A 25,088-nucleotide genomic window follows, 5' to 3' on the forward strand; every position below is an offset into this window, starting at 1 on the left:
AGTACACAAAGAATATTTGAATAAATAAGAATTATCTGGCAGCCAAAACAACCATATAAAAAGCATTACACCACTCAATTCCTGGCAGGACATTCATGTGCAGGTTTTTGATACAGCCGTCACTCTTAAAAGGGCCGTTATTTTAAAAACTTGTTGCACTAGATGGGTAAAAGCTGTCAGGTTGTTACAGGGAAAAGCCACTGTTGGCTTTAACAGGGAAGCAGGAAGCAAAGCAGTAAAGGATATGGACTTGTCAACTCAACTTAAAGGTTGTGGGATTATCAACCTGCTCCCTGGTACAACTATCCTGAAGCAAATCACTTATGCAGAACACGTACTGCAGTACAGCTGCAGAAAAAAAAATATTGTAATATCTTTGTAATCAAGTAACACTTTAGAATCTTTACAAGGCTCTATACATTTCTCAACTACTGTGAAATAACCCTCTCCAGGACAATATGAGAGCAATGGATTATCTGACCTTTAACCACTCTGTGAGTAAATGAGAGCCATGGTAAAGCTGCGGAAAGTAGGCCACTTTAGGATACTGCAAAAGACTAAATCTACCTTTACGTGTTTTGTCTAATTCAAATTTAATAGGAGAAGCCCTCATTTCTTGAGTAGAAGTCCAATGAAAAAGAGCGCAGTGTCCACTCCCAAGCCAGCGTCCTTCACCCAAATGCAAACTGTTGCGTTTCAGAGGAAACCACCTTAGCAGCTGCAACACCAAGAGCAATTCCACACGAGCCATTGTAACAAGACCTTCTCACTAGTGTGAATTCCCACTTCAATCACCGTCCATGTTTCATAACTGAAAAAGAAGCATCACCTGTTCACCATGTTCTGCAGCACCTTTTAGTTTAAGTGAAAGCAGATCACTGACTCATCTCTTACTCATTTTCCAACTGCAACGACAAAACTCACTATGCAAAGAGACTGAACTGGTGCGAGAGCCGGCAGAGAGATCCCTTTCTAAAGGAGCACAAAGCACTGCGTGGGTCAAATCAAGTGGAATCAAAGCAGCAGGTGTGTGTTGTGCTTTAAAGGAAGGGACTGAAGGACAGGGCTGTGGTCCCGCTGCCTTCGGTAATACGAAGCTCACAATTAACGCACGGTTAACACCTTCGGGCAAACAGCAGGTTTCCAGGCCCTGCAGGTCAAACCGACAGGTGCGGGTCACGTTATGTTCCATCGCATCACGTGCCGAAGGGGTTTAGCCACTTACCACCAGGTCTATAGACAACATCATCCTCGGTGATGAAGGATGTGATGTCCCCATTCTCTGTGCGCTCATATCGAGATTTCTTCTTGGGGGGCTTTTTCTTGCTTTTCTTGGTGGCTTCTTCAGCAGCAGCAGCATTGTCGTTGTCTTCCTCCTCACTGTGGTCACTTTCAGCATAGTTCTTGGCTCCTCCCTCTAGAGTGCAGCTGCGGCGGGGCCGGGAGCTCTCGTGGTCTCGTCCCTTCTCCCGCTTCTCCCGGTCCCTGTCGCGGTCCTTCTCCTTGTCGGCCGTCATGATTCGCCACGTGCCTTCCTCTGTCCTCTCACGGCTGGGCCTCCGTGAAAGGTAGACTGTGAGCCTGGGCTTCAGTCTTCTGAATTTACCACTCAAATCCAGGAAAAATTTGTCCACACCAACAACCCCAGGATTTCAGATGAGCTGCAGAAAACAGTGGGGGGAAAAGGAAAAAAAAAAAAAAAAAAAAATAAAAAAAAAAAAGAGCGTCAAGAAAAAGCTGCAGAGTTGCAGTCGCAAAACAACAAAGGACATTAGAACAACTTGTCTTCTAACGATGCAAAATGGAGGAGGAAACCGAACGAGGAAAAGGAAAGCCCGCTTTTCTCAGCAGAGAACACACACACAGACACACAGAGAGAAGAAACCGAACCAGTTCAGGGCTGTAATGTACACCAAAGCGGGGTAATTTTTCAGGTGTGATAAGTGGTGCTGAATCTCCATAAGCTCAAAGCAACATCAGTCTTGCGCAGCACTGCTAACCATGCACCTCGAGGAGCCGCGCAATCTGCTCTCTACCGGCACGGGTGGGTTGGGGGTGGCAGGCAAGAATAAACGAAACACGGCTACAAGTTTATTGAAAAGCTGCCCCATAAGTACGAGAAAATTGGATTTTACTCAAAGCGCACGTTTTGATTGTCTCGCTCAATGGCCAGACAAGTAGCAGTCATAGCAGAGTTCCGCTCAGGCTTCCGAGGGACTCCGCAGCCATTTCAAAGCTGCGTTTGTAATTCTCTTGCGTGCTGCTCAGCTTGTATCTGGTAGAGAGGCTCAGTGTTTTTCCTGACATAGAGACCTGAACAATGCTTCCCACTGTTATCTACACAGGCGCCAGCATACTTCCCAAAGTCTCTTCAGTACCAGTGTTCCCCGTTCCAGTGTAATGTACTCCCCACACAGAAAAAGTCCATAAAGCCCATAAAGCCCATGACACCCACATGGTTGCGTCTTCTCAACAACTCGCTATGCTTCAGTGAGACCGAGGAGCGCTCTAGACAGGGCAGAAAGATGTGCGTTCCAGGTCAAATGACTATAAACTCTTCCTTCCGTTCCCTGGCTCCAAAGACAATAAGAGTTTGCGGCTTTGGATACGCGGTGCCAAAGTAGTACACTTGAGGTAAGCATTTATATGAGCCAAGGGAATACATTTTTTTTTTAATTATGAAAACAGCTGATGGGGGAAAAAAAAAAAAAAAACAGCATCATTCCAAAAGGCTTACATTCATTATGTTCACTGACATGACTGTTTAATAATCTTTAAGTTCAATTTTGTTAATGATACACCGCAACAACAAGCACAGAGACAACTAAACAACAGGTAGAAATATACAAGGGCAGAAATACATATTAATGTTATGCGATTGTTAATATTAACCCAGTACTGAAGAGTCTATGTGCCACCGAGAGGCTGCTCATCCAAACTCATGCTGCGATCCAACAATACCACCACGATTCTCTTGCACTTCGCCACACGCACATTGCCGACTGGACCAAACGTCTTACTCGTTTTATACAGGTTTCTTCCTCTAAACTGAGGGTGACACCAGACAAAAGATAGTAACAAAAATCTGCATTTCTCAAACAAAGCAGAATAAACAATTTCTGTCCCGGTGATGCCCGAAGTTCATTCAGCGACCGACTGAAATGTCACATTTATTACACATTTTTATAGCAGTTATTTGAACCCCTGCAAGCACAAATAAAACAACATTTAAACAAGATGGAAAGTGTTCAACAAAAACAAGGACTAACATAACTTTGAGCTAAGAAGTTAAAGCAGCTTCAGTTCATGTTTGTGATATTTGCTGCCCTCCCTCCCACACACACACTTTATAAAGACACCAGCTGGCTTATTAGCGAATAAGTAAAATCCTTCGTTAGCCACTAAAAGGGCTGGAAGGGCTTAGCCAGCAGCACCCAATTCCACCCATTTACAATTCAGAAATGAAATAAAAACGTACTCTAGAGAATTAAATACAAATGACTCTTAATGTGTCTTAATTAAAATGCCCCCAACAGAGCAAAACATAGTTCCTCTGGTAACACATCACCTCACAATAAGGGCCTGAGAGGTAAAGCTGCAGGCTTCCGTTGACACCATACACTGCTTACCTCGTGTACGTTGCTTCGTTTTAGGAAGGTTGTGGAACTCAGGGTCTTTACAATGAATATAAACAGTTGAACGACACAGAAATAAGCTGTGCTGTTCAGGTCGAACCTGCTATTTGACTCCAGGAGACCAAATCCCCAGCTGAAAGCCTCCGGAGTTTGCTTCACATTTCGTTCATCTGATCACTCATAACAGAGTTCCTCAAAAGCCAATAACACATTTCACCAAACCGCTGCCAAAGAAAATCTGAAAGCAATATAAAGCTGTTTATTTAAAAAAAGAAATACAGGCAGAGAATTACATAAATGTTTTTTTTCCTTTTTTCCCCCCACATACGCTACATTTTTATTTCCTCTTTTATATGAAGAAATTAAGTGATAAAATATGCTTAGGAAGGATTTAGGTCAGCTTTTCCAAAAGCTCAAACTCAGTGAGAAATTCTCAAATGATTAAACGAGACCTTCGACAGTGAGATCAGGCTTTCCTGGGACCTGTCTGGAGACTGACATCAACACTGCAACTCAGAATGAGAACACACTGTAGTTAGTATACATTTTCACACTGCATCAAGGGGACAACACTGTAATCTTTGTCTTTTGCTTTCACTTAAGGATGTTACATGCAAAAGGCTGTGTTGGTATTTGCCAAAAATAAAGAGCTACTTGCAGAAGGCGTTCTTTTCGGAATGCATCTAAAGGCGACATAACAAGCTGTTACGAGGAAGCTTCCACCGAGGCTCAGCAGAGCAACCAGAAGTCAAGCAGAGTTTGTTGAAGGCTCAGTGCTGAATGTCGCTCTGACCATTCACACCACAAGAGAACCATCGAGAGAAAACGTGAGCAACATGTTCGGGTCGAAGAAGGTTAAACCAGCAACAGGTACAACACGGAGCTTCAAGTCCCAGAACAAGCCGACGTCCACCCCGGTAAGGCTGTGCTGACGTCCACCTTCTTCAGCCGGATCTGCTCCGGTCCTACAGTTTTCTCGCGCAGGAATCACGGCCAGGACCCGCACTGCCGAACAAGAGTGCCGTGGATCATTTCGACAATTTCACCAAGTGCTGCACTGACACCTCTTTAAAAGTTTCAACATTAAGATTTCTGTAAACCGTTTCCCTACACAACAAGAACCATTAGCTAATTCAACTCAAAGAATTCGGGATATACCTGGAGGAATCTCGAGTGCTGCAACCTGGAAAAAGCCAACGGACAGAGTATTTCTTGAATCCTTAAACATGCACTGCAAGAAGGACCTACATAAAACTATAAGCAATCAGTCCTATTTTGTATGTATAAAAGCAATATGTATTGGGTATCAATGCAATGTGAATACTTTAAAAAAATTAAAACACTTCAGTGATGACTCATTTTGAAAGATGAAAAAAAATTTCGCAATTTGACATTCTGCAACAAAAGTTGTAATTGCAGGTCTCATACTAAATGCATGATTTTTGCTATCCCTGAATGGCCTTGTTAAAACATTATGTAAACAGTAGTAAGCATACTAGAATATCTTATGATTATGAAATACTGTACATTTTATTCTCTAAAATTACAGCTGATGGCATAGTGGTCAGAGCAGCTGTCTTTGGATCCAAAGGTTGCCGGTTCGAATCTCACTGTCTGCTGTAGTACCCTTGAGCAAGCTATTTGTTTTAAATTTCTCCAGTAAAAATTATCCAGCTGTATAAATGGGTAAATACTTGTAAGTAGCTTAACATTGCAAGTTAAGCTACTTACAACTATTTACCCATTTATGGATGCATCTGTGTGTCTCTTTCTGCTAATGTAATGCACACATTGTATCCTGTAGATGTACATCACTTTGGAGAAAAGCACCAGCTAAATCAATAAATGTAAAGAAAAAAAAACTGTATATATAAACATTTAATAAGGATTCCCAAATCATGCCTTCAGAGTGCAGCTGGTAGTATGAAATTATTAATTGGTTCAACAACTAAAAGAAGTCTGACATAACCATTTACTTAGCTTTTCTATGTTTTATGTTTTCTCTACACATCCCGGAGTTAAAACTTTTATCTATCCATTCGAAAAACCAAATTACTCTGTCTTTTACTAAAGACAAAATGTGAAAACGTATCAGGCTTCATAAATGAAAAATATGAGAAGCGTTTTTTTTTCCTTTAGACATGTCTGAGATTTTAAAAACATATGCTTAGAAGACCAAGACACAGATTTTTCCCCATTCTTTACATTTTTAGTTGGAGTAAAGAATACAGTTACACATATTAATTCACAATTTGGCTTTTATAATCCTCAGGGATATCAGACATGCTGCCCAGAGGGTGCTTAAGTCAGTCCTGAAAATATACCTTTCAAAAGGCTTTAACTGCATGTTTCTCTCTGCTATGAATTACGTACATACTCAGTTTTATACCAGTTCTTAAGTACAAGACCATTACTTTTAAAGGTAGTGGATAAAGTTGAGTGCTGTACATAAATGTAAGTGTTCAACCTATGACTCCTGTGTTTGTTACCGGTGCACATTAAATTTTCATTTTGATGAACATCATGAAAATGGTAATTTTTTTTTCTTTTTTATTTATTAAAAAGGTTTTATGAAGCCATACCAAGTGACGCAAAACACATGAAACAAAGTGTAAGCTCCACCTCACTTCCTCCGACAGCTGCATTTCAAACACGGTTTCTTTATAGTTCTAAAAGGTTGCGATTGAGTTTCCTGCAGTAATTTTCTTGACTGTAAAAATCTTTTGGATGAAGCACACAGACAGCAGAACACAAACTGTAAGGATAACTGATGCACGATGACGCAAGGACCATCACTCCAGGCTCAGCAATATGTGAAGCTATGCCAACATTTTTCCTGGAACATGTCATCCTCACCCTACATGACAGCTTTTACACAAAAACATCTCAGCTAGAAGCACCTATAATTATCATTTATCACAGGAGGCTGTCATGAGCAGCCTGGTCAAACGGAGGCAAGGTGCACCATGTCTGCATGAAGCGTGCATGCACACTCTTCTCTCTCAACACACTAACCTAAAAGAAATATGTAATTTCATGTATAAAAGAACAGATTTATCGTCAAACATTAGCCTTAAATACCGAAACTTTGCTGAAAATGAATAATGCAGCTACTATAAATATCCTCTTGAGGTGCATACCTCCTGCACATTTTCATGTCTCAGCTTTGTGTCACACATTACTGTGCATTGGAATAATAATACTTCTTGGACTTTCAAAAAAAATATGCTCAAGAACACTCGAAGAAACCAACTTGGTCATATGTCAAATTTTTGGGTCAACAGTGATAAGTTCATCCAGCTCACGACAAGCAATATTCACCAACAATCCCATCACTCCCAACAGCCCTCGCCAAACGGCCACTATCATTGTGGTCCTCTGGGATTTGCACCTCTGTTGTCTGCTTCTTTTGTTATTTGTCATGTGTTAACCTAGTGCGGCATGCCTACGATACGGAAACAGCAGCGATAAATGTACCATTGCTATAAAGGCGTTCATAAGTTAAGGACATGCTGCAATAAAGAGTGCTATTAAACGTCTGATGTGCTGAAATAAAGTATCAAAAATAGTGCTGAGGAGTTCAGGACAGGAAGCTGCGAGAAATGTCTACGAGATATGAAAAATGGATTTCGACATTGAATATTTTTGGGAAGGAGCACTTCCCAAAGCACTCTAAAGGACACCTTTTCAATAAGTACAGGATGCAGGATACTAAAACTGGAAAATGTAAACACCCCCCTTTAAGTACTTTGTAAATGGTTATATTAAAAATATTCAGTAAAATATTGAATCAAAGCGCAGGCCCAGCTAAAAATGCATACATTTGTAATGTGTGACTGAGCTTTGAATGGGTTTTCAAGGATAATCAAGGTACATATGTAAAATGAAACAGACACAGGGCTCTGGAATGATTTACCGGTATTACATACAGCCAGAGTGAACAATCTCACTTTTTATAATCTGGCATCATGTCGGCACATACTGGCAAACATGTCAGGTCGTCTACTTCATTGTCATCCTACATACAAAAATGTAAATTCATGTAAATCAGTTTCGATGTGCACAACCATTTCTGTTCAGAGGCTATAGAAAAACTTATCAATTTAACATCATTCATCCCATCCAAATGCATGAGAACCAATGTGAGGGCAGAATGTAAATTTAATTCTAAAAACGTTTTCCTTTTGACAGCCAACAACACAGACCGAGGACAACAAGACATGCCGCAGGACATGCAACGCAGAGGAAGATCGGCATCTGTCCCTTATTTCTCCGGGCTGCAAAAAATAACTGCGAGCAAGGCGCGCTGCTCTAGATGCTCGGCCACCGCGGTCCCCTTCTTCGAAGCGGAGGTGCCTCGGAGAGGCCAAGGAGCACCTGCAGCACAGCAGGAGGGCTTGCAGTAGGCGACTCGGGGCCCAGGTTTTGAAAGAGAGTACAGAAGCAATCAGCAGATTAACTTCCCTTGCTCAGGCATGAAATGGAGGCTTGAACCCTGACGAACAGTGCGCTGCCTTCTGACAATGGAGATGCACAGACTGCTCTTCATTTTATACTGCCCACATACTACAACGTATAGTGCCAGCGTGTGCGAGATGCGCGTGCAAAAGCGTTTCACGGAAAGAGGGCCGGCTGGCACACCCTCCGCTCCTTCAAGTGTCCACGACGGGGCAGCCCTGGAGAGCGAAAACGCCAACAAAGGGGCCCTTTTCCACTGAAACGCAACAAAGGGGCCAGTAAAGCGGTGGACTCGTGCACCGTGAACAAGAGGGCAGGCTGAGCGGTGGGAAGGGGGCGGGGGGGGGGAGTGAGCACAAAAGTGTCAGGGATGTCAGTGCTGTATCCATCGGGCCTGGAGCGGTGTGCCTGGTGGAGGTAAATAGACTCATCTCTAACACAGGCCTGCGGTGCTCATGTCCCAGGCATTCGTGCCAGGATTCATCATTAAAACTGCATGGCTCTGATCCGTGCCATATCTCTCTCTCTCTCTCTCTCTCTGAGACACTACTGAGTCAGAAAAGTGGAATCTCCTGCTATACTGAAAGGAGATTAGGAAGCATTACTGACCTGTACAAGCATATAAAAACACATGTGGAAAACTGTTCTCACTTTATCAATACCCTCCTCCATCCCATCTTTAGCCCCTAACACATGTGGATGGGGCAATGAAAATTTATATTTATTCATTTAGGGAATGCTTTTCTCCAAAGCGACTTACAGCGTTTAGGTTACAATTATTTACCCATTTATACAGATGGGTAATTTTACTGGAGTAATTTTAGGGTAAGTAGCTTGCTCAAGGGCACTACAGCCAGCGGGGATCGAACCTGCAACCTTTGGATCCGCAGACAGCAACTCTAACCCCTACGCTACTAGCTGGTGCAATGAAGCAGATCGCCACGGAGTCATAGTTCCATAGGAACTCATCTTCTGACTGACAGCAGCAGGGTACTATATCGGTTAAGCCACCCTCATAAAGCATTTTATATCCCTCCAAGTTCCTTTATTACACTATCACAGCAAGATTACCGCAAAATAGCTGTATAAATAGGTAAATAATTGTAACACCAAGTTGCTTTGGGAAAAAAGTGTCAGCTAAATGAATAAATGAAATTTTTAAATATCACTGACTGGCAATAAATGTTATCCCTTACATCCTGTAGGGTTTAAAAAGCATAGTACAGTTAATACTGTTTAATTTTTCATCATACTGCAAAAAATTTAAGATACATTTAAATGCAATTTTTTTTTTAATCCAAAAATCACCCTTGCTAAGCAATCCGTACACAAATCTTAAATAATTGTGCTTCTGTGCAACTAAGAATAAAGGTGCTCTTTTAGTTTACAAATGTTTAAGTGCACATTTAACTCCACTTACATATTACCGATAGCTGTATCGTACTGTTTGTATGAAAAAAATGCAGGTTCCTGGTTCGGAACTCATTTTACAGAAAACAATTCCGATTCAGAAACGGCACTATCACTTGCAATTAATCAACTTTCGCAAACAAAGAATCTTGCGGTCTGCATCGAGTCATACACGTTTTTGACCAAAAGACCAACCTTTTACTTGTCACTTCCAACAAGCGTTCTGAAACAACTGTCAAAAATTGGCAGCTAAGAGATGACACATGAGGAAACCCTGGACACGTGCTGGGATCAGGGTTACTCCAGCTCACCTCCCAAAGCCCTGCGCTGCTTTCACAGGTGTTGTCAAAGCAGCAATCGGGGAAACAACGAGATACATTTCCTGTTGTCTTTTCCTCATATCCGACTAGCGATTAAATACATGCGCGCCGTTTACATGTCAGTCCATACAATCCCAGAGATTCGGCAATTTTATGACCGTTAGGGTACACGCATAGCCACTTCAAAGCACACTTTTCTCCACAATACGCGAGTGCATTCCAAAAATATCAAAGCAACCCACGTTTCCTAAACATTTTCGGGGGCGGATATCCGCCACTATCAAACCATGAAAACAATCCAAATCTTAATTTTACATATATATATGGCGTTTAGGAGTTTAAACAAATAGAAATATTAGAGAACAAAAAAAGGTTGAGCAGTAAAACAAGACCAAAGGTCTCACCGTCTTTAGAAAAGTACCGCTGTCATGTTTTGCCTCTGGAGAACACTGAAATCATCCAGTGCGTGATGTAATGCTCATTCCTTAAAGCGTGTGCACTGCAGGACGCTTCCCCCATGCGTTCGTCATTACTAAGTCCACTGGAGTGGTGATCAGATACTGAGAAACAGGTTGTGACACCGGGTACAACATTAGAGGCATTCCACATGCTGCGTATTCACAAACTGGAACGTTGAAAACACTAAGCTAACATCCTACTAGAAATAATCGTAGAACCTCTGCACCTCCTCCTCAGACAAACGCCAAAGCCAATTTTCAACTCCCTTGGCCCCTATAGTTAAAAAATAAATAAATAAATAAAAATAATAATAATGGCATAAGAGAGCACCTTCTCCCTGGCAGGAACCCTCAGTCAGATGGCTGAAAATCTCCAAGGCTGAAAAAACAGACCGAACAGGTGAAGTTCATTTACTGCGTTCAAGGTAAAAACTGCCACAATAGTCCGGTTTTCAGCTTTTCTATGACCCACTGAAATTACACAAATCTAAAAATTGGACAAATATCCGCTAAATGATTGTTACTTTCAGTCACCACCCCACCACAAAGCTTTCTTTAGTAAGGAGCACTGCACTTATTACCATTCTTTTCTGGCTTCAACCGAGGCCATTTTTCACTATGGCAATTTACATATTACCACAATCTGTTTAACCGAGCTGCAATATTACTGGTTATTTATGAGAATATTTGAAAGAAAAATAAGTGTTTTCATTGAGGGGAGAAAAAAAATCTGCAGTAAAAATTAATCTTTTCTCTTTATTGATTAGATCTGGCCAAGGCTCTGCACATTTTTAAAAGCAAAATGTGATATGAGAACATTCCAGTTGCCATTTTCCTGGAACAATGATTTTTCAGCTGCAGACAAAACTTTCTGGCTTTCTGGTGTGCTGATCCATGCCTTCTCCTCCACCAAAACACACCACGCCTGTTACCGAGAACAGTGCGCTGTCCTTGCAGCATTGCCTCTGTTTTGGGAAGGGGAGAATGGGGGCGGGGGGTAAGTGGGTGCAAAAGATTCGCTAAAAACCGACACGTACACTTGTTCATATTACACAGTCGCTCAGTCACACACACATGCAGATGTAGAAATGAGCGGCTAATCTCATATCCACTAATAACCTTGGGCTGTCTATTAATCCCATTACTTTATGGGGTATAAATAGCAGCCCATCTCTCACCAACAGACTGTTTAAAGCGCCTCCCCCTCGTCCAATCATTTAATATTTATCCTCGGGGAGAGAGAATCTCACAGAGGTGATACTCATTTAAAAATCTGCATTTCTCCCTTTTTTCATATGCCAGAGATCCCCCCCCACCAAAAAAAAAAAAAAAAAAAAAAACCCACACAGGAATATTCTGTATAGTTTTTGTTTTCTCTGCGTCAAGGGACCTGCTAAGGAAGGTGTCTGTTTCAGCTGGAAATGGACTTTATGCACCACTCTGACTCTGCAGAAAGAAATCATTGCTGGGACACGGTTTTCCATTTAAAGACAGGTAGTTTTTCCAGTTCTTCTTTGATACCTCCTACCCTACGCCTACCTGCTGGTGACTCAGAAAGGACCGTGGCTGCTGGAGAGCGCGACCGCCGTGCTGCCGACACCAAGCAGCACCAGCAACCAAGGGCACAAGAGAGCCCTGGGGGGGGGGGGGGGGTTGGGATTCCACAAGCTGTAAGAGGCCAGGTAGCAAGAGGGGAACGAGCAGCTCACCACGCACACAAAGGAACACTCTTCTCAGCTGGCAGATGTCGACACGTGTTCCACATGTTCATCATCCTGGTTTGTCATCACGCTTCACCCGCAGAGCCTTTATGGAAAATACACACATCCACTCCCCCTTCCCCCAAGCATAGCCAGGGGAAAAAAGAAAAAACACTGGAATGAAAGAGGGCTTAAAACAAAAGCAGTAAAATTAATGACTGCAGCACTTGTGGAAAAGGAGCAGCTTGTTCTGTACCGTTTGGGTGGATCAAATTCGTGGGAAAGCCCTGTGTTTGGAGACACCTTGCTGAATCAAGCAAGAAGAGGCCAGCAGGCCATGTGTCCAAAGTGAACAAATCATGAGCCCCTGCAGGTTTCTGGGTGTTATAGAAGGCAATCTTGTAAACAGCTTGTGGCCGGTAAACAGAACAAAGTGAGAAGAGCTTCGGAAGCCTACAGGGTGGAAACAAGCCACCACCCGAACACGCTGGGACTGGGCCCGGTTCGCTGGAACGAAGGCCGCAGCCCAGCTGCGAGATCCTCCCCGGTAGCACTCGGCTTCACCTCTAATCGCAAAAGGCTGGTGGCAGCGTTTCAGAAGGTTGCGTGAACTTGCGCTGGCGCTGCAGGCTGTGAAGGAGGGCTTCTGGTCTGCGTGGACACCACCATGGCCCACCGCGATTGCCCCTGCTGGTCACCCGGAATGGTGTTGCTCGTTCAGCGTGCGACGCAAACTGGTTTATACAGTGGTCTGTGACGAATTGTATTCAAGCATCACGGGTATGTATCCAGATCTCTCCTTCTGTTGCCGTCATGAACTTTTTCCTAGTCTTTTTGGAGATGTATGTTGGAGGAGAGTACTAAATGAATAAATGTAAATGTAGCATGCAACATTCCTCAGTACGTACACACACACACACAAAACCCATTACAGCCAGGATCCAGTTTAAGATCCTCATCCTAACCTTCAGGTCCTTAAATGGTTTAGCTCATCACTACCTCTGGGGAATCACCCCTCCCTTACTTCCACACAGAACTTCTCGATCTCTTTTTGCTCCAAAGCTCACGTTTAACATGAGGTGGGCAATGTCTTCTGAATTTACACCTTTTCAAGAGGGCTCATCTCCTCAAACCGTATTTCACAACTGCCAAAACATCACTTCTGTGTTACTTATGATCTTTCACGTATCTCGCTGTGATCTTAACCCAAGGTTCTCAGAAACAGCTCCACTTTGCCTGAGAGCTGCTGTTCTTGCTGCTGTTTATAATTTTTTTTGTAATCCCAATGGTTGTGTCTAGTACAATGCTGGGATGATTTAGCATTTGCTGCAGCACAATATTTCATCCCGGACTGTCATCACCTCATTGTTATCTTGTGACCTTGTAAGCATTTTTGCTTTGTTCAAACTTAACAGTATAAGGCACCCTGGACAAAGGCATCAGTTAAATAAACTCTGATGGGACCAGGACGGTGCATAGGGATCTCTATGAACATCTTTGCACTGCTCTATTCTGAAGTGCTACAAGCTGGGCAGAAAACCTTCAAGATGACCTCCTGCATGCTTGCTTATATTATGGAACTTAAGGCAATCAGAGTGAATTCCACTGATGTGCCGGTTTTCTGATTTCCAATATAGGTTTCAGTTCACTTCCCTAGGAATTACATGTATTTCCATAAAGTGAAGTCAGTCACTATCGATCCAGTGAATAACTGAAAGTTACCAATCTGCAACAAACTTCAACAACAATATTGAACCCTGTTCAGAATCTATAAGAAAGTGGCAGAGCACAGTATTTGCACATTTACATCAAAATGGTATATATATCAAATATTTAAGTAAGTATATATTAGTCATACCACAGCTGGAAAACATTTCCCAGAAATTCCTCAGTGAACTAAACAAACCCATCCCTTATTTCTTTACTTTACCCATAGCCCCCCCTCCACAGCGAACAAAACTAATTTTTCTGCGAAGTGCTTCCCATCCAAAATACGCACATCATCTGTCATAACAAGTGACTGTGATATTTTTTCTTCACCTCTTTCAAACAATAGGTGGCCTGTTTGATAACAGTTTTAATTTCATACATTAACATTTTTATTTCCTTATTCAATGTTGACGACGGCAAATATGCTGAAATTTTATCATCGGCATCTAAAGCCGGATGTGACGACACAAAGAGGGGAGGCACACCTATGTGGAGTGCAAATATTGAATAAGATGAATAAAAGTGGTAGAGGTGCGCAAAGCGTTTATCTGCCCAAGCTGGCATTACAGTACATGCTCTGGGCTACAAAGAACGGCACAGCATTCCAGGACAGCGCTCAGCGGAGCGACTGACCATCGAAGGGACAAACAGCTGCCAAGTCAGTTTACCTGCAGACAAAGCCCTGACAGATTCTCAATCGTCACTCATTTACCTATACTTAAGACGCTTTGAACTCTATGGAGTGTTATCAGCCCGCACACCTTATTCACCATGTTGACTTACTTACGCTGCTAGATACACTACCTACACTGGGTCGCTCATCCATACACGAGTGGAACACACACTCTCTCTCCATCACGCACACACTATGGGGGAACCTGAACAGCATGTCTTTGGACGGTGGGAGGAAACCAGAGCACCTAGAGGAAACCCGCGCAGACATGGGGAGAACAAGCAAACTACACGCAGACTGAGTGAAGATCGAACCCATGTCCTCTTGCACCACCCAGGTGCTAGTTTACCTAACACAGATTGCCACAGAGAAGAGCGAACACCACAAATATCCAAAAATGTTTCAATAGTTACTAGCTTGTTAGATGCCCGGAGCAAAAGGCATCAGAAAAACACGACGCTACCTGCTGCACCCTACACCCTTTATGTAAAAGTCCATCCATCCTTTTCTGAAACTATTTAGTTAAAGGTAATTTTTTCCTATTTCGGGTGAATGTTTAAGAGGGTGGGGGGGGGGGGGGGGGGGGGGGGAGTTCAACCAATGAATACATTTTCAGGAACAAAATGCATCACTAATGAGAATGATTGTGTATGTGCGCATTTGCAACCGCAGTAAAATATATTCTTGTGGTTAAATAAAAACTACACTGGCAGTTTGTCGTCTCCATACCCACCCAAAATTGTACATGTCAGCTTCCCCTAGTCAAAAAAATGTTCGAGCAGTTCCCAAACGCTCTACTCTGAGCCATGATGCCAACTTCCAACAGCAGGTATCTACGGGAAACAAAAAGCGACAGTCGACGCAAGCGAAATGAGTGACCCTGAGCAACAAAACAAGACATACAAGGAAAAGCCCCCCTGACCGCAGCAGCCCAACATAGACTTCCTTTGTTTCAGTTAACGGCTAATTTGCTTGCTGACTTAATCCTGTAAACAGGGTACGGTGCATTACTGCGCCACATAATGCAATCTTCCTAATCCACTTTGCAGCACCAGACGGGCAGAGGGCAGATTGCAGTATGCCCTCACCATACTACCTGCAAGGCCCACGGAACCTGCTACCGGCCCTCTCTTTGTCCACGGAAAATGAGGACCAAATCCACCACAGCGCTGCCCTCTGCATTTCATTTTCATTCTTCTGCTCAGCGCTGCGCTCCTGGCTAAGTTTTATGTATAATCTATACTAATAGAGTCGAAGTGAAGAATATACCAAGGAGCTCACGACCGCAGAGACAAAGGAATTACACACCGGCGGATACAACGAGTCATCTCTGTTCTGCTTAAGCTCGGCGTTAAATGGAGGTTGACTGCCCAAAATGCGCACACGGTTTCCCGAGGAGAAAAACAGGTTTGTCTCACAACACTTAAAGCAGTGGACAATTTCTTGCATGGTTAGGAGAGCATTACATGGGAACAGTACAAAATGTGACGATATTCTTTCTGAAAGTAAACAATGGGAACTACAGAGATCACCCTGAAGAGGCCAGAAAAGAGCAAAGGGACTAAAATGTGTGTTACGCCAATAATATGCTCCTAAGTTACCTATTCCATCTGCGACAAACATTTTACCGTGGTCATTTTTTTTTTTCCCCATATAGCTTAACAGACACTGCATTTGCAATCCGAGGCACTGAAAACATTGCGAAAATAAATCTTCCAAATATAGAAGATTTCAATAAAGCAGACGCTCAAAGCCCCACACGCCGATTCTCTCAAAAACGTTCGCCGAATTGCACGTACCGAAGATTTTGCCCAAGCGACTAACAAGTCACGAAGAACATCTCAGGAAAAAAATTCCAAGGAAAAAAAAACAAAACCCTTGACTGATGAGGTTCGGCTCTCCTTTTGCGTACAATATTGTTTTCCAGCGTCAACATAAGAGGAACAAATTGAACTGTCGCTTATACTTCCATTATAATTCTGTTTGTGCAGAAGCTCATTAATTAACCATGCAAGTTCCCATTTTACCTCGGAATGACTCTTCCCGGTATATTTTGACGTGTGGGTTAATTTTCTTCTTGACAAAGTGCAAACATTGACATTCGAGCGAAGAGCGCAAATAGCAGGAGATTCTGTTTTGTTGTTAAACACCACTGTAAGCTGTACTGCCACCTGGCCAACGGCTCTCACCTGTAATAGGTGCAATGATGGGGATTTACAAGCAACTGGTCAAAATTAATTATTCTCCTGTTTAAAACACATCGGCTTCAAGATCACAAGTCATTCTCCGTGCTGTGCCGATGCAATAGAACGGATTTGATCAAACGGTCTTTCAACCCGAACCGCCTGTCTATTATTTTCCGATAAGACGAATCAAAGGAACTCCCGTTCTTTGTATGAAGACAAAGTAAACAATGATAAAAGCTGGAAAACAACGAGCATAACCTCCTCCGGCAATATCGGACAACACGCCATACAATACAATACACATTTACGTACGGGTGACCTTTAGGAATAGAAAGTAGCTTAATGTTAGTGGCAAAGAAGATCAACGACTACATTACAGGCAGATATGACCCTCTCTCATATACCCACTCTGTACAGCATTAGAAACTGCTGCATTATTCACAGACTGATGAATAATTCCCTGTTAACAGCAAGCTTAATGCATTAATAAAGCTGTGGAACGGCCCAAATAAAATGCCCACATTCCAAAATAAGAGTTCAAAATGCATTATATACACAAAAAGACCTCTCCGAACAGAACCCGGCCCCGTACACGAGTGCATTCCTAGCCCCGAATTGAAAACCTGCAGTTTAAGATCATTTTGTATTCATCATGGCTGGTTAATTTGAATGCATGATTCATTGCCCCGCAGCAGGCTCAGACAGCCAGCCATTTGTTCAGTTAACACACACACACACACACACACACACACACACACACACACACACACAGAGAGATAGGCAAGTTGGGAATCTTGCATTTCCAAAGCTCCCTCTGTCACTTCACCACTGCCTCAGTACGAGGAACACAGCACAGCCTGAGCGGACTCTTTGATTTCACTCTGCATCTGATCTCGCAGGTCCAGATGTCCCTTCGCTTCCAGCACGGAGGCAATTTCACCAAACAACTACTTCAGGAGATTTCCTAATAAGCTCAATGTTAATTAAATTCATTTTACGCACTTCATGTCCAAGGATTCCTCAAATTATGCATTGCTAAACCTGATTACTGTGGCAAGAGGAGAAGCAGCACATAGAAAATATTTGCCTTGCATGAATTAAACTACATAAATACAGTCTCAGATGAACAGGCAGTAAAATGAACAAGGAGAGCACATGAAGCAGATGTAAGCTTATTGTGGCATCTTTGAGAAATCAACAAAAGAAGTGGGGAAAAGGCATGTTAATTACTGTTGCCCAACCCTCCATTCTGTGCTACAATAGCGCTTCAACATACTACACAAGGGCATACATACCGCCATACAACCGGGGGAAAATGCACCAAGTCGTCTCACCGCATCGACCAGCGTTGCATTAAAAAAAAGGCAGATACTGGCAAAGATGCTACTGAAATCTAGTAGCACCAGCAAGCAAGGCCAAAGGATATATCCAGCAGGTCTCTGTTCAGACAGCCATTTCTGCAACCAAATCCATCAAAACACTGTGTTTACACGGCGATGGGAGGGGGTGCAAAGCCATAATTACCAAGGGAAGAAAAGCAGAAATGAATACCTAACAAGCAACATGCATGGGTGTTACAGGAACAAGGCAAAGAAAGGGGTATGTACCGTAGGAACAGCGCACAATGTAAGACTGCAATACAGTAGTGTGATTTACTACTGTATTGTGGCAAAGCTAATTAGATACCTAAAGAACAAAAAATTGAGAAGGCAACAAAGGCGTATTATTTCTCTGTCCCAAATGTTTTCCACAATCTGCACCCAAATGGCAACAGAGAAACCAATTTCGCTGTTCTGAACTTTTATGAATACTCAACTACGTGTTTCCCCGCATCACCAAAGCCACCGCAAAAGAAAGCGCACACGCTAAGCCCACCCTTAGCAAGCTATAACGCAGCGCTACGACTAAGAGCATCCCGAAGTTCCCGATACACCAGTCACGGGAGCGTGCGGTCTCCCGACCGTCTGAAGATTGCGAAAGTGAAGCGAAAAGGTCCACTGGCACAAAAATCATCGTTTGTCCAACTCTCTCATTGGGATGTCTCTGATAAAGTCCCACGTCAGCCAGAGCAGCCCTAGCGGTCTTCAGGAATTTTGTTATTGCTCCCACTAACACATGCACATCATTCATGCATGCACTTGCACTTGCGCGCGCACACACACGCACAACGTATAATGCCTCTGCTGGCCAGGAGAGCACAACCATCCTAAAAAGAGAATGCACCACAATCACAGGCAAAGCAACACTGAGCTCACACTCAATCGAATGACTGCGACCATGGAGCAATTTACACATCACAGCACAAAAACATTGTCTGATCACTTAAAAGGAACATTCATAGATGTAAATTCAATGGCAGAACGTGATCAAAATTACACTTTTGGTCACGCTCTCTTCGGTTTACCTTCTACAGACACTTGAGTAAGAACAGCACACGAAGACTAAGAAAGAAAGAAAGAAAGGAAGGAAGGAAGACGGACGATTTTGAGCGCTGGTACTCCCAGGAACATTTCACTAAACGCAGCCTTTTCCCGAGTGCTTACTCCAAGAGCAGAGCTCGAAGCCCTTAGTAAAAACATCCCGGTTCATTAGGATCAGGGCAGACTCCCTTCTCACTTGTGCAGAGCAGCTTGCTGATTAAATTATTCATTTTGAGTAAATGGCTACCTGACCTCTGGGGAGGGATTCAAAGGCAAAAACAGAAGGAGAGATGTATGTTCCCACTGAGTGCAACCTAATATTTGTGATACACTCTGCTAAGAAGGATTGTTCATTACATCCAGGCCTTTTCGGCCGCTGCAGATAAAAGCAGCGGCCGAGCTAAATTATACGCACTTGAAGAGTTAAAGCTATTTCTGACCACAGTGCCAACAAAAAGAAGCACAATTACAAGCCACCCGTACATCCACACAGTAAACAGCAGAATCTACCGTTTTTCTTTTTAACGTAAGTGACTTAACGATGTCCTAAAATGCACAATTTCGTAGACATGCGAACATTTGCGGCAGAGAGAGAGCGTTTGCACACAGCCTCTGGGATTACGCGTTGTTGTGAATCTCCCGCGGGGGGGTGGGGGGGGGGGGGAAGAATGCATGTTCTCTGACCGTCACACACGGCCTGCCACCTGACCTTCAACCTCTGCGAAATGCCTGCCGGCCGTTTTGTTATATAGTCAGGATATTGCAACACGGGGCACGCTGGAAGACAAAGCTAAAACAGGACGCGTGAAAAAGTTCAATCTAGCACCGGATAACAAGAAAGGCCGCCGACGGAGGGGGGGGGTCAAGCTCAGAGAAAGCGCGAGAGCTATAAGCACCAATTTGTAATCAAAATCTCCCCAGTCGCTCTGCTGTGAATAACAGAGTCATCCAATCCCAGTACATTAATCACATGTGAATTATTGAGCCAGGGGTCACCTCTCAGTTAATAGGCAGTGAGGGGAGGAGGAGGAAGAAGAAACAAGCAAAGGAAAAGCAAGGACTTCAAATAACACAGACTATTGATACTAAAGTTCATAATCACGTTAGTGAAGCAGAACAAGAAGCCTACCCTAGACTTTTCATTTTGGAGCACTTGGACATGGAGGTGATCGCGCCTTACTAAGTGGGGCAGCTAAAGGCAAATAAAGACAAGGTGGAGATCATTTTCAGACTAAATAAGTGAGACCTACAGAGGACAAAATGAAAAGGAAGAAAAAAAATTCTCCCACCACAAGGAGGGGTAGCGAATCACCCAGACATAACAGAGAAGGGCTTAAGGCCACAGTTTGTCACTGTCTCTAAAAGCACTGACTAGTCGTAAGCGTCACCGATCTCACACACACACACACACACACACACACACACACACACTGTTGTAAAGAATGTGAGGTTCGCAGAGCCGAAGGAACCGAAGCCAACTTTGGTGCCTGTAATGAACAACAAGCGAAGCAGCCCACCGGTCGGCGTGTCTGTCTGTCTGTCTGTCCTTCTCTCTCTCTCTCTCTCTCTCTCTCTGTGTGTGTGTGTGTAACAGGCCTACAGACCCAGCAGCGCGCAGCCCGGGCCGGAAACAAACTGTGTCTATCACATTACGCACGTGAGAAAAGTGCCCTTTGGTGTCCAGGCAACGACACACTGTTACTGTGGTGCCTAAAAACAGCAGCACGGCGGACACACTTGTCTTTATTAGACTAGAGCTTCGCGGCTCTTCCGCAACATCTGCTGTCAGTCACTGACTGTGCTGCTTACATATAGACACAGAGGAGGGTTCGAAACGAAAAAGCAGTGCAGCGCTGAGAGTGTCTGTGTGTGTGTGTGTGTGTGTGTGTCTGTCAGCTGCGCCGCGTGAGGAAAACTACACCGACGGGACAATCGTGTGCAGAGCGAGGAGTTGAGAGGCGTTTCCATAACAACCGCATCAAAAGTTACACTCGCAGGAAAAAGGGAAAGAACAGGAGGAGCAGCTACCGGGCAGCTAACGCGTCTCGTAGCGCACAAACACACACACACACACACACACACACACACACACAGACAGAGAGAGAGTTTCCCAGCGCAACTCACCTCCTCGGCGAGCCGCGGCATTCGTGTTCCCCGAGAGCACGTCAGAGGAAACGCGCCGCGGCCACCCGCCTTAACAAAAGGGCTGCCTCGCGGAGCCCGCGCGAGCTCCTCGGAACGCGCCTCCCTCCCGCGCACCGCCAGCGCGCCCAGCGCCGCGATACCGACTTTCACACGAGTCCCGCGCTCCGCCGTCCGCGAGCGGTCATTCCGTGCAGCTCTCACCTGGTAACCGCTCTGGTTCGCACTCCTCTTTTTTTTTTTTTTTTGTCACGCACGCGCACGATCGCGCCGTCTACCGCTCGCGCGCGTGTGCCCCGGTGGCGCGCGCCAACTAACTCCCTCCCTCAGCTGTTCGACAGACGCGTCCACATGGCCGACACACACACGCACGGTGCCCGGCTGCAGCACCCAAGAGGAACTCACACACTCCGACCTTTAACTGGAGTCCGAAATTAACCCCCTATGAGCGTAACAAAGGTCACGTGTTAGTGGCACAAAAAGGGCTCAGTAGACTAGTGTGTGTGCCGTAAATGAGTGTAAGTAGCGGACGAGTGTAATTACTGCGAGCCACCGACAGGGGGGGACCTGCTACCCCCCCCCCAGTGTCCAATGACGCCTAATGTGTCCCTCGATATTAGTGTGCACTTGTGACACTTTCTTCTGGATCACCACAGCACTTCACCAGCTGCGGAGCCCCTGACCTATACACCACACACACACACACGCAGCACAAGCGCTTCCTTACAGTGCGCAATTCCACTTTCAGTACATCTGATTATTTTCATTCTTTGTCCAGCACAAATCCAACCTGTAATCGCAGCGAGATAATGTTGCCATTAATCAGGCTACAATTAATTTCTCACCTTTAACAAGTACTGAGAAACATCGCTACAGCGGGTGCCGGAATCCTCCGGAGAAGACTGAAAAACGTACGCGGAGCAGAGCGGAGCGCTCACAGTTACAATGGTGGCCGCTGCACTGTCCTCTCCTTACTTTTTCCTTCTACTTCAGCGAAATTCAGCGAGGCACCGACCGTACGGATCCATTTAACAACTCTCCCTCCAAAGGCCTCAAAAGCAGTCGGTAAACCTCTCGTTTCATTGACCGAGACCCCAGTAAGATTTCCACCTCACGCAGGGAATATAAAGCGACCGCACTTGTTCGGTTTCTTTTCTTTTCTTTTAAGACAAATCTCATTCACCTATTATCAAAGTAAATTCTGCTCGAAGCACACGTATGGCTCAATCGGAATGGCCTTTGACCGCAGCGGTGCCGTGGGGCCCTTGGCTGTCCTGGGGATCAGGTTGCCCGTCCGGTCCATCGTCGCGAGGGTCCCCCCTCTTTAACCGCACGCCGCGTAAATGCCTTACCGGAACGCCGGCCCTCCCATCTTTTCTCAAGAAGCTGAACGCAACGCCAAGTCCGCGCTCGGCATTTAACAGCGGGTACCTCGGCCGCATCAAAACCCTCGTTTTTTTCGGAATCGTCAGAAAACCGAAGCATCGCGCCGCACAGAAAAGACGTTTCGGAAGAGTCGATGTAAAAATAGACACATCTCTCTCTATTTAAATCCACGATCGTAGCTCTGTGAACTCGGGGGTGCTCTTTGATCCCTGCGTCTCCACTGGTTTTCTATCATGCCAATCATCAGCCATTAAAATGTCAACCGCATTGACAAGCTCCGCAGATAATTATTGTTCTAGCCATGAAGCGCAAGAACAGATGGGTTCCAGGGTCATGCATATAAACAAGGAGCGTCAGCTTCATAAACGCGGACGTAATCCATTCATTTGTCCCATTTTAAAGATTTGGGATATTTTCACAAGCGCACTTGCCCATCAAATGCGAGCACTGCAGGTAAAGAGCACGCTGTGCTTAATGACGACACAACTCAAACATTTACAGCGGCATTAGGGAATATTTACAGGGCAAACAGCGCAGTCATGCGAGCGCATTTTAACGTGCTGCCACTGAGCGACTTGCACCGTCCAACAGATACGCTTGCAGTCCTCCGGCAAGGTCAGACCCGTTTTAAAATCCATCAGAATGCAGTCCCTAACTCCTCCACATTCTAAAAAAGAAAAATAAAATCCTTACAGATGAGCCGCACAAGTATGACTAACGCTGCCGAAGACTGATTTTTATCAGTCCACGCAAACAGAAGAGGCAATTTAATATTTTAAATGCACTTAAAATTAAATATGACTGCAACACCTAACAATTATGCACCTTCAAAGACACAGTACAGAGAGTCTAAACATAACAGATCCGGTTCTTGGACGCATTACTTTCACACTCGCAGCATTTGAGAGGAACTCCATTCATCATGGGCCCGTGTTAAGGGTACATACCAACGGTGTTATTCGTAACTTACTTCACAATTTACACCCTAAGGGCATCTTCAGACAATGTTTGAAATGTATCCAGGAATTGGAAGTGTGGCAATGGAATACATATTTGTGGAGACGGTCTGTGTCGTAGACGTGTTTCACATCATGAAATATTTATACTACTTGCGTGTCAAGTGTGACAGAGCTCACGTAACCTAGACCAGTCCACTAAGTCTCCCGGGATCAAGGTGAGAGTTGGATCATTCGCTTTAGCTGTAGACTCAGGTCTTTAGCTCACACTGTTAATCATATCTGCTGCCAAGAGATTGTCTAGGATACGTGCTGCAGATGAAACCTGTTTTATGTTAATAAAATGCAGTCTCTGATGTTTAACCTAAACGGCACATAAAAGCATACGTCTCCGCAGAGTTTGCTAAGAACGCCGGCCCTCTGCAAATCGTGCAAATTCTTGCCGCTTTCTCCGCTTCATACTTATGAGCCTTTGCACGTGTAAGAAAAACAAAAGAATTCATTTGCGGAGATTCCTGGCATCGTCATGACAACGCGACTTGTGACAAAGTGATGTAAATCATGCATATGTACAAATGGTGATGCACAAATGAACCAGCGTTGGACCGGTGCTGATTACAGGTCAATCGCATGAATCCTTTTTAAACTGCAAACCGTAAAGATCCTTGAAGTAATACTGGCAGCCAAACTGCTTCTTCACAAGGCTCTCATGTAGCTAAGATCAGCCTATTAGACAATTTCGCAAAAATATTACGCTCCTCACCCATGTTGCGACTCGTACGTTTAAAAACAGTTAGAAATTAAACAAAACTACAGCAATATGGCTGTAACATGACCGTAGTCAGTAAGTGTCAAGAGTGCACCCTAAAGCAGGAAAATGCTACAGCGCTGAGGAAACGACAGCACTCCTACACAAGCGGCCATTTCTAAATCGATGTAAATCTAACCCAAGTCTAATTCCGTCATGCTGAACAGAATGACCGATGTGGATTTAACACCACCAATAATGTTTCCAGGTGCAAAGTTAAAAACAAGCCAACGGTCTGGTCGGCTACACATTATTTACCGAAAACTGGAAGCGTCACAGTACTTTACAAGTTGCGCACAGCGGCACCAAACCTTGTAAAGGTACTGTGCGACTGTGAGCTTTCAAGTTTCTCTTCAGTACACATGTACTGCTATAAATCAGCAGGAAAATGGAGCGGTCAGGTTACGGTGTAGCCGACCGCTTTGTAACATGTGCAATCCACACCGAGGGCCAGCGGCAATCTGATACAACTGCTTAACTGTTAATTTAGCTGAGTAGCTCTCACAATCTAGGGCTCGAGTAATGAGACAAGCAACGTGAATCCTGCAAATATCCTCTACTGGCAACCGGGGAGCCTTTTTAGACAGTCAAACAATTTTGTTATTTTGTTTTTTTTATTTATCATGACCTACTTGAAACGAAATAAGGAGTTTAAACAAGCTGCAAACTGCCCAACTATTGACGGAGCCCCGGGGGGGGATCTCCACCAAATGGTCACTAAAGAGATTATTTCAATCACAGTTTGTTGCACCACTTAAACGTACAGTCTTTTAAACGCGGACGACGCTGCTCTATTTGTTGCTGCCGGTTTCAGCAGTCAACGCAG

At 44.2% G+C, this 25,088-nt stretch overlaps 1 protein-coding gene across 2 annotated transcripts in view; it reads right to left on the reverse strand.

Moving 5' to 3' along the window:
• Positions 1-25,088, reverse strand: part of LOC108933885 (arginine-glutamic acid dipeptide repeats protein-like) — a 151,525-nt gene that overhangs the window by 92,830 nt on the left and 33,607 nt on the right. The window contains exons 1-2 of one of the 2 annotated variants that reach the window (XM_029260117.1): positions 21,095-21,336; positions 1,226-1,661 (exon numbers count right to left, since the gene is read on the reverse strand). In XM_029260117.1, the coding sequence (XP_029115950.1) occupies positions 1,226-1,517 (292 nt within the window). In that variant the 5' untranslated portion in view covers positions 1,518-1,661; positions 21,095-21,336. Of the gene's footprint in view, positions 1-1,225; positions 1,662-21,094; positions 21,337-25,088 lie in introns of those variants that run through there. The other variant, XM_029260115.1, reaches the window with a different exon arrangement.

The sequence above is a fragment of the Scleropages formosus genome, chromosome 2 (genome assembly GCF_900964775.1).
Source record: "Scleropages formosus chromosome 2, fSclFor1.1, whole genome shotgun sequence".
Lineage (NCBI taxonomy): Eukaryota > Metazoa > Chordata > Actinopteri > Osteoglossiformes > Osteoglossidae > Scleropages > Scleropages formosus.